This window comes from Aotus nancymaae, unplaced genomic scaffold, assembly GCF_030222135.1.
Source record: "Aotus nancymaae isolate 86718 unplaced genomic scaffold, 86718_ANA_hifiasm-v0.15.2.pri h1tg000057l, whole genome shotgun sequence".
Lineage (NCBI taxonomy): Eukaryota > Metazoa > Chordata > Mammalia > Primates > Aotidae > Aotus > Aotus nancymaae.
Window position 1 is genome coordinate 45,099,396 of NW_026988471.1, and position 16,948 is coordinate 45,116,343.

The following is a 16,948-nucleotide window of genomic DNA, read 5'->3' on the forward strand; positions in this document are numbered from 1 at the left end:
CACCTCCAAGCTGAGGAACATGCTCTTAGCACCCCTCATTCCTTCACCACCCTTCAGAGGATTGCCTCCAGCCACTTACCCACATCTCCAAATCTGCCATATGTACAGCAGTGCAACCTTTGACTTGCCCTCAACTGTATATTCCCAAGGCTTTGAGGGGGCCCCTTTTATCTCTTGCCCCATTAATTAGGGATGAGAAGGGCCTCGGAGGCAACATTCTCTGCAGAGTTTAGAATCTAAGGACTTCTTTGATCAACTTTTCTTACCCAATCAAATTCCAACCCACAGTTCTATGATCCTTGCTAAATGGCAGGGAAGGAAAGGGGAAGAGGAGAGAGAAGAAGCAAAAAAGAAGACGATTGGATTGCTGATTTCCTTAGGATGGGTGCTCATGGTCTCCCAGCTAGTCTATAAGCTCCTTCGCTTCCCTGCAGCCTCTCCACCTCTGCCTTTCTCTTCCCCTAGCAGAGGGTCTGCACCAAGGAGGGGGCTTAGTAAATACCTGAGGATAACTGAAGGGGATCAGACTGCTGCTGCAAAGGGTTTGATGTTCTCCTCCCTGCCCCAGGAAGGAAAGGAGGTAAATCATCATTATCATCATTTTCTTCTTCTTCATCTTCATCATCATCATCATCATCATCCAGTAGTTGGATCTTGCATTGCAGTGTCAGAGAGGTCCCTTTGGGGAGTGAGGGGAGGGTTCCATAGGAAGGAGGAAGAGGAGAGGCTCCTGGTTACTTGCCCTCTCTTTTCTTTCATGGCTCCATCTGGGCCTGTCTTTAGGGAGTTTGGAAATGCCTAAAAATTTATCTTGGCATTTAACTGAAGTGGATGGAAACTTGCAGGTTTTGGAGCCTGTGTGGGAGCAGGGATGGAAGGGTAGAGAGACTGCAGTCCCTGGAGGCATTAAGAGAATCATGAAGTCCTGCAGGTTGAAGGGAAAGAAAACAGAAACCTGACCTATAGAAATGAATAAAGAGCATCAGAAATTGTTAAGTATAGCGGTAACTTTAAAAAAGCACTCTTTTCAATTCTTAATGTCTTTAGGATATAACTATCTAAGGCATAACAAAAACAACAATAATAGTGGGGCTTATGACATACACAGTACTTAGGCATATGATAACGGTAGAACAAAGGATGGGGGTCATAAAAAGGAATTACACTGGTTTAAGTTCTTTTTTGTGATTTCAGTGTAGACTACGACAAATTTAAGGTGCATATTGTAATCCCTAAAATAAACACAAAAATAAAGAGGTTTATTTAAAAAGCAGATGGAGGAGGTAAAATGGAATACTAACTAATACTTGATTTATCCAAAAGATGGCAAGAAAAAGGAAAAAAAGATCCAGTGGGACACATAGAAAATGAATGATAGCATGTACTAATTGTAATTTTATCCCCAAAAGGAAGAAATTACATGATCTCTAAGGTCTTTTCTAGCTTTCAGTGTCTCCAATTTTAGTCCATACCCCTGGATCAGTTTCCACTCCGGGAAACTGAGGTAGATCTAGTTAAGGTTCTGGATGGCAGTCTAGCCTGCTGGATCTTACATCTAGGATAGGCCCATCAAGTAGAAAGAAGTGTGCTTATGGATTTGGGTTTGCCACTGAGATTAGAGTGCCAAGTTAAGGTGGTTATTAGGGACAGGATTAAAGTTAGAAGAAGTTGTTGTTTTCACAGTCAGGCCTAGAGTTAAGGCCGCAGTTAGAGTCAAAGTCTGCTCTGGAGTTACTGCTGGGTTTGGCTTGATCAGATTATAGGGTGGGAGCCTAGGGCTCAGGAGCCTTAGATCAATGAGGATGGAGTGACCCAGCAGAGGGTCACAGTGCACTCTCTCACAGCAGCTATTCACTCACGTTTAGCATATTGTTTCCCATAGTTAATAACATCTTTTCCCTCACTCTCTCCCAGGACTTTTCTTTCTTTTATTAATACAGGGCAATATCCATTCATTCAAAAATCCTTTATTGATTACCCTCTATGTACCAGGTACTAATCTAGGTACTGGGGATGCAGCATCAACAAAACAAAGTCCCTGACCCCATGGAATTGATGATCTGCTGATGGGAGGCAGGAAACAAACATGTAAACAGATAAATGAGATGATTCTAGAGAGCAAAAAACCAGCAGTGGGGCAGAGTGATCTGGAGGATGAGGATGCCCTGGGGTGGAGAAGGAGGCAGGCTGTGGAGAGTCAGTGGGGGAGAAGCATGAAGACGGCATGGCGTGAGAGATGAGGAAGAAAGCAGCTTAATGAAGGTGAGCCACCTGGACTGTGCTCTCTCTACTAGGAAGCTACGGAGGGTGTGAGCCAGGAGTGACGTGGTCTCATTTGAGGTTTAAAAGATGACTCTGGGCCAGGTGCGGTAGCTCACGCCTGTAATCCCAACACTTTGGAAGGCCGAGGCGGGTGGATCACCTGAGATCAGGAGTTCCAGACCAGCCTGGCCAATATGGTGAAACCCCATCTCTACTAAAAATACAAAAAAAAAAAAGAATTAGCCAGACATGGTGACGGAGGCCTGTAATCCCAGCTACTTGGGAGGCTGAGGCAGGAGAAACTCTTGAACCTGAGTGGTGGAGGTTGCAGTGAGCTGAGAATATGCCATTGCACTCCAGCCTGGGCGGCTGAGTAAGACTCTGTCTCAAAAAAAAAAAAAAAAAAAAAAAAATGACTCTGGCTGATGTGTACAAAATAGCCTATGGCAATGGGAAGAGAAAACCAAACAAAAAGAACAATGGACTAAGAGACAAGAGCCCTGGATCTCTCAGTCCGCTGTGTGATCTTGGATATGCCACTTAGTCTCTAAATAAATGCCGATAGAAGGTGGGAATCGGTGACAGACTGTTTAAAAGTCACTTTTAAAGAACAAAGGGCTATACAAAAGCCAAGTCTGTGGTGGTCTTCCCTGCTCCTTAGTATATGGACACTTGCTAAATGCAACTGATTATATGGGGTGTGTATATTAATAATTTGAGTTAATTTCCTCCATGAACACTGGGGCTTCTGAGACATCACTTGCACAGCAGCTGGTTAGGTAATTTGGTTAATGAGGACAGACTCAGCTGTGTAACCCTAGAGCTAGCCAGATTCTTCCTCTCCGTTCCCAGGCCAGGAATGCTCGGAAGCCCTGATCAACAGCTTTTAACTGGATGGCACTGGTCGCCACCAGCCCCACTGAGAGAGTGAAGATCATTTCCTGTGGCTTCACTGCTGAGGCAGCCTCTTGTGCAAGCAATTCTCACTCCTCAGCCTCTGGGAGTGAGACCAGCTTCAAGCCTGGTGGCTCCATATCTCCAAGGCAATTGGTGGGGGTGGGTGGGTGGGAGGATTCAGGGTCAACAGAAACCCCTGGAGAGGTGTCCACATGTTTGTTGTATTGTTGTTGATGTTGCTGATGAAAGCTTTCCTGTCCTTAGTGAAAAATAAGAGAAATAAAAGCCTGTGGCACATCAGGAAAGGTTTTAGTGTTCCTCCAGCAATGTTATCTGTGTGGAGCCCTGGCCCTGCAGGCCAGATCTCAGTGATAGGGCATTTTGTCTAACCACACACATGCACAATGCAGAAAACGACCAAATAACAACAAAATGCAAGAAGCCAGATACCATCTGCACATATACTTTGAGTGGTGCTGCGGGTGATTTGTGTGTCTGAGCACTATAGAGGCCTTGGAGATCACTTATTCCTTACAGCACCCTCTGAAGTGGGTCACTTCATCCCCATTTTACAGAGAAGGAAATTGATATCAAGAAAAGTTAACAGATTTGTCCAAGGCTATATGATGAATTACAGAGCTGGGAGGCCACCCAAGTCAGTCTGATTCCAAGACACTGTGCTCTCCGGTCCTCAGGCTTGCTGTCCCAGTGCATTTACTGTACCTCTCCTTTCTCTTTCCATGAAGCCCAGAACTCCCAAAACCCTCAAAACTCCTCAGACCAGAGGTGATGGAGGACAAGCTAAGATCTCATAGGGCTGGTTTGTCATTCAAACCATCAGAAGACAAATGCTCAACCAGCTGGGCTGCATTAACTGAGGTCTATGAGGGGTCTGACAGGGTAAGCAGGAGGTATGCATCCCGATGAATAATTTGAGAGCAAGATGTAGCCATGTCTGCGGCCAGTGGAGGGGCAGTTCCGGCCACTGGGAAGGAGCTGACCAGGGGTTAAGGGCGAGGCAGAGTCAAGGGATGCAGGCCATGTTTAGAAGAGGGCAATGCTATGGGCTCAGCTGCCACCATGGGGAAGCCAGAGGTCTGACCACTTTCCTTCCTAGGGCCTGGGATTCGGGGTCCAGGATCCCTCTGAAGCCTAAGAGAGCCCAGGCGAGGGCCACTGGGAACACCAAGCACAGCCTGCACCCACATTTCAGGTTTGCCCAAGTGACTCAGGGGCCGACCCTGGCCCCCTGTCCTCTCCTCCAGAGCCATCCTCCGCACTGCCAGCTCTTAGCTAATGTGTGGATGAGTGGCTGAGGCTGCCAGGGTCGGGATACAGGAACGGGGCTAGGAGCAGGGGGTTCTTTCTATGTGAGGAGGCCCCTGGAGAAAATCAGGGGAAGGAGAGGTTCGCATGGAAACACTGTGTGGGGCCAGGGCCATGCAGCACCCTCTAATTTGTGGACTGGGCTGACAGCTCCTCTGGGGCGACAAAGTGACTGGGTGTGGGACAGATGGAGAGGGAGGGCAGGAAAACCTGTCCTTCCTGTCAGGTGAGCCTCCCTGCCTGCCTGCCTTGCTCTCAACACTATTTTAAAAGTATAACCAGAGGCTTACCAGGCTCGCACCCAACTGCTCAGGGGGAAGGGGAGGGAGTTCACCCAAAGAGCCCTACACTAGTAGGGTGGAAAGGGAGAAGAGCCGTCCCCTCCTTAGGCAGGCTAACGTAGCAATGGCAAAGAGCAGGGAGACGGTCTTTCCCAACACTTAGAAATGCTTCTGAACTTCCAATAGAAACTGATTCTAATGATCTGAAATAGAAACTAAATTTTAAAATGTACTGAATTGATATTACCTTAGTGTGCAAAATTTAGTTTCTCCGATTCCTTCTGAGGCTACGTTATCTTGCTAACACTTTCCCTTTGGAAATCCATTATGGTATAAGAAACACCAAGATATTAACGATAGGATATTAATAACCACATTTGCATTGTACTTTATACAGTGATTTTGGGCTCAGTATTGCATTTGACTCTATCCCTAAGTGTGTGAGGTGAGGTAGAATTAGAATTCTCATCTTGCTGATGAGGAAGCGGGGACTCAGAGACGTTGTTCAGCTTGATGGAGACCTGAACCTGGGCTCTGAGTTCAGACTTCAAGCCACTCTCAGCTCCCCGCCCCAGTGGGCTCCATGGCACCATCTAATGCAGGGACTTCTAGGCCCACAGGAGAAAAAGGCAAGTTAAACTGCTTCCTATTCCTTGTCTAGCCCAGCTCGGAGCAGCTTAGCTCACACAGACCCAGTTCAGATGGATTCAAACCCTTATATTTATATTGAGCTTTAGATTTTTCTTCCCTTATGTCTCATTTACTTCTCCACCATATGAGGAAGATATGTTTCCTTTTATTTGGCAGAAAAATAAAGTTAGGAACCAAAGGGAAATGGGACCTCATTGCTTGTCCTAACGCCTTCTCTCAGGCTCTCTGCCATACCTCTCTAGTATTCCTTACCCTCCTGCTACCCCAGCACCACCTCCAAGGCCCAGCACGGTGGGTTTCTTGGGTACTGGCCTGAATGACCCAAAGCCATTCACCTTTCCCTCAGCTCCTCACAAGCAGTCCAGCCAGGCCTGCAGAGAGGAGCCTCTGCTATCTCTCATCCAAAGACAGTAATGGAAATAGCCTTCTTATCTTTGTAATCACCATGGTTGTAGAAAGTCTCGTCATTGAAACCTTCAAACTCAGTAAAAACTTCTAGGAAAAAGAAAGGTATATTTAATGAGAAAGAAGAATGGCAAAATAGAAGAATTAGAGAGGAGAAACAGAAGAGAAGAAATAGGTACAGAGAACAGGTGGAGGCAGTACTCAGGGTGAGAAATTGAGTGGAAACTTACAGGGCCCAAGGACTCCCCACTAGGTCTACTCTTCCTAACTCTAGAGGCCTCTCTCATGTTCCTTACACCTAAGAGTAACTCCTGAGTTGGGACATGCAGGACAGTTTGATTTGCTTTTGACCCCATTTAATATGCTTAGGATGCTGTGGCCTCCAGAGCCATACATCTGTACTTCCAGGCCACAGATACGAATCAGTGTCCCCTCCAACTTCAGGGCTGCAATAATGGGCTCTTTGCTTGGAGGAGTATATTCTAGAAGATTCCAGATTCACAGGAATGTTGCTCTGATGCGAATGCCTACTGTGCAAAATTTCAGTTTTAAGGGAACATTAAGGTTTTATAAAAATTGGGCTGAACAAGAAAGATACATCTTCTTGGGAAGAACTTGAATAAGGCACCTGGTAACCTGAGTCAACTGCTGCATAGGTCAAGGGCATCTGCACTCGGTTCCACAGATGCTCCTGGAGTTTGCAGAATACTCACTATTGTGTTTTGGTGTCACTACTGCCGTGATAGCCACTTAATTACTGGGAACAAATCCAAGGTAGGAGAGCTGGCATGTCACGGCTAAAAGATGAGGGTCACACCTCATTCATCTCTAGCACAGGCATTACTGTCATCCTCAAAATGCCCTGTCAGGCACCAACTTAGATGTCTAAGTGCTGCACAAAGTCAGTAGCAGCTGATAGTCTAGCATGGGCAATAATAACTAAATCTCTGCAAAAGGTCTTTGGAGTTGCTCCTGTATGACCTGACATTTGCTTTGAGGATTATAAGAGAAGACTCTGTCCCAATTCTTAACCCAGAATGTTCTTCCTTCCCTGTTCTAACTAGCAAACTCTTGGTCACCCTTCAAGATGCAGCCACAAAGTCACCTTTTCTAGTAGCCTTCCCTAAGTTCTCCTCCCTCCCACCTCCATCCCCAGGCAGAGTCATTTCCCATTCTGAGTTTCTAGAAAAACAGGGTTTTCTCTTTGGAGGTGTGGTATTTTGTTTAGAAGTCTGTCTCCAACAGTAGAGGGTGAGCTTTAGAAGGTAGAGCCATGTATCATTCATCTTTCTCAGCTGAGTTTCGACTACATCCATGCATATAGACTGGACATTAAATAAATGCCAAAGAATAGAATTAACAGATGACATTAATTCAACAAAGATCAGAATGCATGCAATCAAAGGGGATGGTGCCTCAAGCGCAGTGGAATTTGAAGAAAAAATTGGAAAGCTGCATGGTGTGAAGTACCATTTTATTACTTATACAATGAGCTTCCTACTCTTAACAGGCAAAGCTAGCTTGGAATTGTGTATGGCTCTTTCCAGTACTCTTATAATTAGGCTCTTAATTATTCTTTAAAACCTTGGGCACATGAACTTCACTCTGTAATTCGTTCATAGGCAATGCACTCTGGGCTCTCTGCCTTGAGGTCGTCTACTTAGAGATTTATCCTGGCATGTTTTTAGGCCAGAAGGCATCTCTTCACCATAAATTACTATCTGATCAGGAGATGCATTTTAATCTATCCTGAGATAGAAGTAATTAGGAGAGCTAATCTGCTATCATATAAAATTAACAATTAAGATAGGGCATGCCAGCAGGTGCGGTGGCTCATACCTGTAATCCCAGTATTTTGGGAGGCTGAGGTGGGTGGATCACTTGAAGCCAAGATTTCAAGACCAGCTTGGCCACATGGTGAAACCTGGTCTCTGCTAAAAATACAAAAAGTAAGCTGGATGTGGTGGCATACGCCTGTAATCCCTGCTACTTGGGAGGCTGAAGCACTGGAATTGCTTGAACCCAGGAGGTGGAGGTTGCAGTGAGCAGAGATTGCACCACTGCACTCTAGCCTGGGCAACAGAGTGAGACTCTGTCCCCAAACAAAAACAAAAAAGATAAGGCATGCCAAGACCCATTGCCAAAGGTTTTGAAATGTCTGTGTCTCGTCTTCCTTCCACTGGGGCAGATCATTGAGCACATAGGGCCCAGATGGCCTTGAAACCCCAGGATTCATGCACCACAGGCTACAACCCTCTGGAGGAGACAAAGAGAAAATCCTCAGAGTTTAAAATCTGAAGTATTTACAGTCACATTCTCAGCATTGCATCCCTGGTTTTCTTCAAAGGGCAGAGACAGAGGTATGCACATAAGAGAAATGAAAAGTGTACAGTGAGGTTTATGTAGAACCCTATTTCTGAGCTTGGCACCAGGGAGGTATATGAGCATGTACATGGAATGTACATGTATGTATGTGCAGGTGCATCTGGGGATACCTCAATGTGTGCTTTAGACATCACCCCCGTAGCTCTGTTGCTTTAGACAGCACCCCCGTAACACCATGACTTCAGGAGGACCCACATTCTGTCCCCAGAATGATGCAGATATAGAAGGCCCTGACACAGTCACTGGGAATCATAAAGGGGCAAACATTTTCCTCATTCTTTGTATATTATTTATTGTCCATTTTATGCCAGGTGCCCTGCTAGGCACTGAGGATGCCAACACATTTTCCAATCTAGCACCTTTACCCCATCCTCTTACTAGCCTCGCCTTGGCCCCTGTAGGGTAGGAGGGAAAAAAAATGAGGAGTAGGAGAGGCTTCCCTGCCTGCTTGCCTTTTTTCCTTTCCTCCTTCCCTTGATCCTTCCTTTCCTTTCTCCCTCCTTCTTTCTCTCCTTCCCTCAATCCTCCTTCCCTCTTTCTTTTCTAGTATGGATGAGATATCTCTTTGATTTTCCCTGGCCACAGCTGGTACTTCCCTCTTTGGTATCTTTGTCACCTTTCATGTAACCCTCCCAGTCCCCTGGGATGGTAGCCCTCATGTTTCCAGAGGGGCCTCTCCTTCAGCTGGTCACTTATGGTCCACCTTCAGCCTCTATCTCCAGTTGCACTTCCACCTTTTTCTGCCAAGGTCTTTTTAAAGAATCCCAGGTGGACAGAGTCCCCCTTAAAAATTGCTGGGCACAGTGGCTACTTGGGAGGCTAAGGCAGGAGAAATGCTTGAGTCCAGGAGTTCAAGGCTACAATATGCCATGATCACCCCTGTGGATAACCACTGTACTCCAGCCTGGGCAACAGAGCAAAACCCCCATCTCTAAAATTTTGTTTTTAATCCTAGGTGGTTATTCTTTATTTATTTATTTATTTATTTATGGGATGGAGTCTCTGTCTCCCAGGCTAGAGTGAAGTGGCACAATCTTGGCTCTCTGCAACCTCTGCCTCCCAGATTCAAGCAATTCTTCTACTTTAGCCTCCCGAGTAGCTGGGATTACAGGCACCCGCCATCATGCCTAATTTTTGTATTTTTACAAAAAATGTTGACCAGGCTGGTCTCAAACTTCTGACCTCAAGTTATCCGCCTGCCTCAGCCTTCCCAAAGTGCTGAGATTACAGATGTGAGCCACTGTGCCTGGCCCTAGGTGTTATTCTTCTTGCAGGTTATTCTTCTTCCACATCTGGTACCTGCATGCTGTGTGCCACACTGGACCCTGTGATCACTGCCACGCAGATCTCCCCTCAGGAATGAAGGACACATTCCCCAAGATGCTGTTGCCCAAGGTCACAGCCTTTCCCCAAGGTCAGCCACCACCAATGACCGATCTATGGCAGGGGTAGAAAGGCTCCTTCATTTTGCCTTGGGACAACTCTGAAGGGCCATCCCAGCTTCAGAGCTGGGCAGTGAGGGTCCACTTCTCTCTCTGATCCTGATTCTTCTCCTTTCCTCCACTGGGTGCTATCCCAAGAGCACTCTCTAATAAACCTTCCTCATGTTAATCTTCCCCCTTAGAGTCATCTTCCAGGAAACTCAACCTGCCACATGCTCCCTTGTATGATATAGGGAAGAGGGACTGACTTCCAAATGGAAACGTTCTCTATAATAGGCCACTTCAGCCAGCTGCTCACCAGTGGGCAGTCTCCTGTGTTCTGCAAGCTCCAGGGACAGCTATCAAGCTCTGTGCATGCTCTCCGGTAAGGCCTAGTCATTGGACTTAAGAGAGAGGAGCAAGGCGTGTTCTCTCTCCATGGTATGGGGAGGAGAACTGATGACAATGTTGACAACTCAATCCTAGAACTCCAACTTTGAGTCCTCTTCTGTATCAATCCATGTACTCCCTCGAGGTGGACGGTGCATGCAAAATGATTTTTAAGGAGCTCTTTCTTGTGTTCTGCATTTTGGAAGTGGGAGTCATTGGCATTGATTGTCTTAGAAATTCAGTTGAAAGTGAAGTAGGAAAGTCCCATTTTAACACTTTGCTATAGGCCAAAGCAATACCACAGGATAGGGAGGGTATCTCTGACTGCCCCTGTGCTCTGTGCCTTAGTCGGCTAGGTGCCAGAGCAAACTGGATGCTTGGGACACAATGTCATCATTTTTAGTGAAGCAGCACCTTCATTTCTGCTCATGCCTTTTTCTAAGGTGGGGCTGGCATCCTTCTTATCTGCCATTCCTCCCACATGGGTGTTAGTTTATCACCTCAGAGGTGACACTCATTAGCCTGGCAGCTGGGCCAGTCCAGGCCAGGTTTCTCTGGGTCCTAGCAGTGGACACAGCTGGGACTCCAGGTTTTCTGGTTGTTCACCACCACCAAATTCTTACCACTCCTATCGTTTAGGCTATAAGATTTTGCTCTCAATTTTCACATTAAAAAATTTTAATAGCATAACAATTGTATATATTTACCAATTTAAAAATTGTTTGTGGGGAGAAAAAGAATTACCATGTCAAAAGATACTTGTTGATTTTGGAAGACTTAAAAAGTGTGTATTCAAAATCTGGGAAATGCAGTGTGTACCCAACTGAATGATGTCCTCTTGGAGGGAAGGAAACCACCAGTGCTCTCTTCCATCAGACTGATGTCTTATACTTTCTCTGAGGCAGCAGAGTACATTGGCCCTGGACCAATGACTCCTTCACCATTGGTTGAATGACAGTTGCAAACACACAAGACCCTTCATAAGCAAAACTTCCCTAAGCCTAGCAATGGGAGATGTTAGTTTCCAAGTCATCAATATACAGGTGTGAGGAATGGAGAAGCTGGGGTTCTTTAAAACTGCATCCTTCTTACCAGTAAGCAGTTAGGAATTCAAGTAGGAAAAAAAGTTTGACCCTTGCCTCAAAAAAAAAAAATTCACAGGACTCTTTTTGAAAGATGACAAATTCTAGATGTGTGGGGTCAAAAGTCACAACATTTAAAAGAAGATAGAGCGCATGTCTATGTGGACTATCTCACGATGTTGGCCTGAAGCCAAACATAGGGGGTATAGTTTTCTGGACCTGGAGTTCAGGGACAGGGAGTGTGAGGATAGATTTTGTAGAGTCACAAAACGCGCTGGTTTCATTTGGATGGAATAACACGCAAGTGTGAGGGAAGGAGTGACTCAGGTAAGGCTTTCCATAGAGGAGGCACCTCTGCCAGCTTGTCCTTTCTCCCTTCTCTGCTCCCTACCTCCCCTGCTCTCTCCACCCCAAAACCAACTAATAGCCAGACAGGGGTCAGATGGGTATTACGTGAGATCACACATGTAGCAGGACAGGCACCAGTGTACTTGCACAGCTCTTATAGGCCTCTTTTGCCTCACCCTGGTCGCGACTCCCATATGTGACAATGCATTGGAAGTTATAAGGTACTAATGAGATAGCCCATCTTTCTAAGAGCTCTTCCTATTAGATCCCACCCATTCCAACCTAATTTCCAACCACATCTTGGAACATACTGTTACTTCGATGGGACTACTGAGGCCATCTTTCTTCCACCAGCCCACTGCATCCCAGGTGCCTGCTCTCTGCCAGGTTTGTAAGTTAACACCTTATCTCTATCCCATTCTCCTGAGGGCACACCCTACAAAGAAGAGAGGAAGCAAGAGAACCTGTTCTGGCACCTGTTCTGTCCATTGCCAGAACAAGTAGGTGTTTCCCTAGTGCCACAGCTTTTGTCCCCAAACCATCCAAACCAGAGTTGGGAGGCAGGTAGGGAGATTTGCTGGGAGGTGGGCAGTTCGCTCCCATTTTAAGTAGCTTGGGAGCTTTGCTTACCAGTGTCCTCTGCTGCCCTCTGTGGCCACAACATCAGTGTCTCTAAAGATACCCCTCTATATCCGGCGACCCAGCTCCCTATCCCTGGCTCCCTCCCTGAGCATCATCTTTCAAAGCTTTTCTACTTTAGTTCTCCAAGGGCTCTAGAAGTAAAATTGGATGTACCCTAGCCACAGCCTGCATCTGGTTTGCACTCTCAGCTCCTTCCTGCAAAAGTTGTTGAGCTGAATCCTAGAAGAAATCTTAAGTCATTAGGCCACCTCGCTCTTCTCTAAGCAAGTCTGGATCCAACCCTTTTGAGAATTATATAGAGCTTTTGGTGAATCTCAGACACTGCCCAAATCCCAAACTTGGCCAGGCATGGTGCCTCATGCCTATAATCCCAGCACTTTGGGAAGCCATGGTAGGTGGATCACATGAGGCCAGGAGTTTGAGACCAGCTGGCCAACATGGCAAAACTCCAACTCTACTAAAACTACAAAAATTAGGCCGGGCGTGGTGGCTCATGCCTGTAATACAAGCACTTTGGAGGCCAAGGAGGGCGGATCACCTGAGGTCGGGAGTTCAAGACCAGCCTGACCAACATGGTGAAACCCCGTCTCTAAAAAAATAAATAAATAAATAAAATACAAAAATTAGCTGGGCGTGGTGGTGTGCATCTATAGTACTAGCCACTTGGGAGGCTGAGGTATGAGAATAGCTTGAACCCGGGAGGTGGAGGTTGCAGTGAGCCGAGATTGTGCCACTGCGCTCCAGCCTGGGTGACAGAGTGAGACTCTTAAAAAAAAAAAATCCCAGACTCAGTGCCAGCTGTTTGTCTTAGCTTGGAGACCTTTCACTTATAGGGTGCAGGCTGACCAAGAGGAAAAAGCTATATAATATAGTTGATGTGCTCTCTTTTTAAATTTCCAACCTTTAAGTTCAAGGGTACATATGCAGGATGTGCAGGTTTGTTAACGGGTAAATGTGTGCCACGGCAGTTTGCTGCACAGATCATCCCATCGCCCAAGCGTTAAGTCCAGCATCCATTAGCTATTCCTCCTGATGCTCTCCCTCTCCCACCCCCAACCCTCCGACAGGCCCCAGGGTGTGTTGTTCCCCGCAATGTGTCCATGTCTTCTTAGGTTGATGTGGTCTTGAATGATGCTGCCTTGCCTTTCCTCCTTAAAAAAAAGAACTAAGGCCGGGTGTGGTGGCTCATGCCTATTATCATTGCACTTCGGGAGGCCAAGGTGGATCACGAGGTTAGGAGTTCGAGACCAGCCTGGCCAACATGGTGAAACCTCGTCTCTACTGAAAATACAAAAATTAGCTAGGTACAGTGGCAGGCGCCTGTAATCCCATCTACTTGGGAGGCTGAGGCAGGAGAATCGCTTGAACACGGGAGGCGGAGGTTGCAGTGAGCAGAGGTCGCGCCACTGCACTCCAGCCTGGCGCCTGGTGACAGAGTGAGACTCTGTCTCAAAAATAAATAAATAAATAAAAATCTAAAAATCTATGTTCTCTATGGGTTGGAGGTACTGCTTTGATCTGTCGAGCACAGTCCAGGACTCAGAGGCTGTTGTAGTGAACTACTGTAGGCACCTGGAAGTCACCAAGGTGCCCTTTTCCTTCACCCTAGTCCCAAGTGAGGGAAATAAGCTCTCTAGAGAGAGATAAGTTCCCTAGAGAGAGATGTGCAGACTTTGAATTCGTTGACTATCAACCTGTATAAGTGTTCCGTGGCTCCGAGATCCGAGGAAATGAGAAAATACGTCTACTTCCCAGCTGGGCAGGATGGCTCACGCCTGTAATCCCAACACTTTGGGAGGCCGAGGCGGGCAGATCACTTGAGGTCAGGAGTTCGAGACCAGCCTGGGTAACATAGTGAAACCCCCGTCTCTACTAAAAATATAAAAATTAGCCGGAGGTGGTGGTGGGCGCCTATAATTCCAGCTAGTCCGGAGGCTGAGGCACGAGAATCGCGTGAACCCGGGAAGTGGAGGTTGCAGTGAGCCGAGTTCGGGCCACTACACTCCAGCCTGGGCAACAGAGCAAGACTCTGTCTCAAAAGAAAGAAAGAAAAAATATGTCTACTTCCCAATTCTTCGTCGATTTTTCCCCTTTCTCCACTCTGCCTTCTCCATGCTCTTGAAAAGTATCTCCCCAACGCTTCCTGTTTACACGGGGGAAAATACGTGTTCATTTTTACCATGGCGCTGAAACCTACCCTTCTCCCCAAATCGTTTATGTAGATTGTTCTAGCATAAAATGTGGTGAGAGGGTAAAGGGAGAGATATAGACCACTTCTCTTGCCCTGGTTTTCTCTTCAAGTTACTCCTGTGAAACTCATGGGTCCTTCCACAGGCTTCAAAATCTAATGGCGTCCCCTGTCCTCTCCCCAGATGTTCCTGCCCCATCGCTGGTAGGAGGTGGGAGACAGTTCAGCGCGGGGCAAGGGAGCACTGGGGTCCGGAGTTCGAAGGTGGCGTCAAAAGCGCTGCTGGAAAATCCTTGAGCTCTAACCGTTGCCTGCGTAAGCCCTTAAATCTACCAATTCCCAACACCTGTAGCCTTTGCGTTTCCCAGGACTTCAATCGACCCTGGCGACGGAGAGGACAGGGCTGAGATGCAGCGACTTGAGGGCACGAGGCCAACTCTGTCACTCCAAGATCACACTAGGGAACCAGACTGACTTCTCCAATTCTGAACTCGCCGGGGCCCGCGAAGGAGCGGCGGGGTGCCGAGAATAGGGGCAGAAAGTCGGGCGGCTCACAGGCTCTCCTCTCCCGCATCCCCGCCAAAACCAAACCGCCAGGCACAAGCCCGCAAGCAGCCAACGTGCTGGAAGACGGAAGGAAGAGCAGGCGCAGCCCTGTATCAATTTCCTTGCGCTGTTTCTCCCAAACGGTAGTCAGCTGCGTCCCGCCGAAAAGGGCTCATAGCCCACGCCCGAAACGCGGCCGCTGGGGCCGCGAAATCATCCCCACCTGGCCCGAGGGCCACGCGACGGGGCCAGGGACGCTGGAGCGCAGCAGCGTGGAGGGGCTCCACGCCGGCTGAGCGCTGCCCGCGGTCCTGCCCTCTTCCCAAGGGCACGGCACGGGTAGGAGGACACCGACGCTGTGGCACAACTGTCGCCCCCCTCAGCAGTCCCTGAGCCCGGCTCCCCGCCGCCCCTCGGTCCCGCGCAAGCTGCGTCTCCCCGGCACGGAGTCCCACCCGCTACCCGCCGCCCAGACAACCTCATAAACAAGTCCTAGAAGTGCGGAGGCAGGAGGCGGGGCGGGCGGGCGGCCGCGGAGCGCAGCGCGGGGGCAGGGGGCGGGCCGGGGTCAGGGCAGAGGCTGAGGCCGCGCCTCCCCATTGGCCGGGACGCCGTGGGCTGCCCGGGCGCGCGGCGCGGGCGGGGCCTGCCGGCGCTCGCCCGCCTCCACCCCCGCGCCCGCCCCGTGCCCGCCCCAGGCCCGCCCCGCACCAGCCGACGAAGATTTTAAAGTGGGCTGGAGGCCGCGGGAGCTTTACACTCGCGAGCGGCACGTCACACAGCTCGGGTGCTCGCTGCGCTCCCGCCCCAGCCCTCCTGTGGCGGCCGTACAATCCTCGGCAGTGTCCTGAGACTGTATGGTCAGCTCAGCCCGGCCTCCGACTCCTTCCTACTCCCAGCATTCAAGCCACTTTTTTTTTTTTTTTCTTGAAAACTCGGAAAAGTGACTCCTTTTTGAAGGAAAAAGGAACTTGGGTTTCCTTCTCGCCGTCCTCTTTTCGGGACTGACAGCCTCCACCCACTCTTTCCCCGGACCCCGCCTCCGCGCGCAGGTTCCTCCCCGTCACCTTTCTCCACCCCCGCCCCCGCACCTAGCCCGCCGCGCGCCACCTTCCACCTGACTGCGCCGGGCGCTCGGGACCTGCGCACACCTCGGACCTTCACCACCCGCCCCGGCCGCGGGAGCGGACGAGGGCCACAGCTCCCACCCGCCAGGGAGCCCAGGTGCTCGGCGTCTGAACCTCCCAAAGGCCCACAGCGACAATGACAGCTGACAAGGAGAAGAAAAGGTAAGCGGGCGTCCGGGCTGACTAGGGGGCCGGTCGAGGCCAGGGCCAGGCTGTGCGGGGCAGGCGCGACCGAAGCGGTTGGGAGAGGAGTGCGGAGAGGTCTGCCGAGCTCGAGGCTCAGTTTGGAAAGCTGTGAGGGGGAGAGCAGGTGCCAGGTTTGGGGACTAGGAGCTGCGGTTTCGCAGTGGAGAGTTCTGTGGCTCGGAGGAGTTGGGGATCCGCGCGCGCAGTGTGGCCAGGAGGCCGAAGGAGATGGCCTGGAGGTCGGAGGTGCTTCCTCGGTTCCTCTGAAAATCTCCCAGCCGCCCCGCACCAGCCTACCGCGTCTACCGGCCCCTGGAAGTGTTTGTGGGTGGTTGTCCTCCACTTTCTCTGATCTCTCCTGCTAGGGCAGCATCCACGTCCTTTTTTCCTCTGGATTCCCGGGGTACTTCCAAATGCGCTCCTGTGCCCGCGCCGCGCCCCATATTGGCAAGCGGGGCGGGAGGCGGAGAGCGGCTCAGGGACAAGATCGCACAGAGGAGCCGGGACCCTTCAGAGGGCCCCACTCCCGGGCTCCAGACCCCACCGAAGGTTGGCGAACCCACTTCCCTCGTGCCTCACCTTGACTCCAGGGAGAGTAGGTAGTGAGTGACCTGGATTGCCCTGTGGGGGCAGGTGGCTCGGTGTGTAGGGAGCGGACGGCAACACTGGGCGTCCCTGGCAGGTGCGGGTGTCTGTCTCCTAAGAGGACGGAGAAGAGCAGCCACGATCTTCCCGCCTGCCCTCGCGAGCCTCTCGGCACTGGGTGAGAGGCAACTCCGGCCAACTCTCGCTGCCCTCCCGCCCTCTCCCG

The 16,948-nt window shown here is 49.5% G+C and overlaps 1 protein-coding gene across 1 annotated transcript in view; it reads left to right on the plus strand.

Moving 5' to 3' along the window:
• The first annotated feature begins 15,580 nt into the window (after positions 1–15,580).
• EPAS1 (endothelial PAS domain protein 1) overlaps positions 15,581–16,948 on the plus strand; it is an 87,478-nt gene continuing 86,110 nt past the window's right edge. The window contains exon 1 of the mRNA XM_012450578.2: positions 15,581–16,113. Within this exon, the coding sequence (XP_012306001.2) occupies positions 16,088–16,113 (26 nt within the window). The 5' untranslated portion in view covers positions 15,581–16,087. The remainder of the gene's footprint in view (positions 16,114–16,948) is intronic.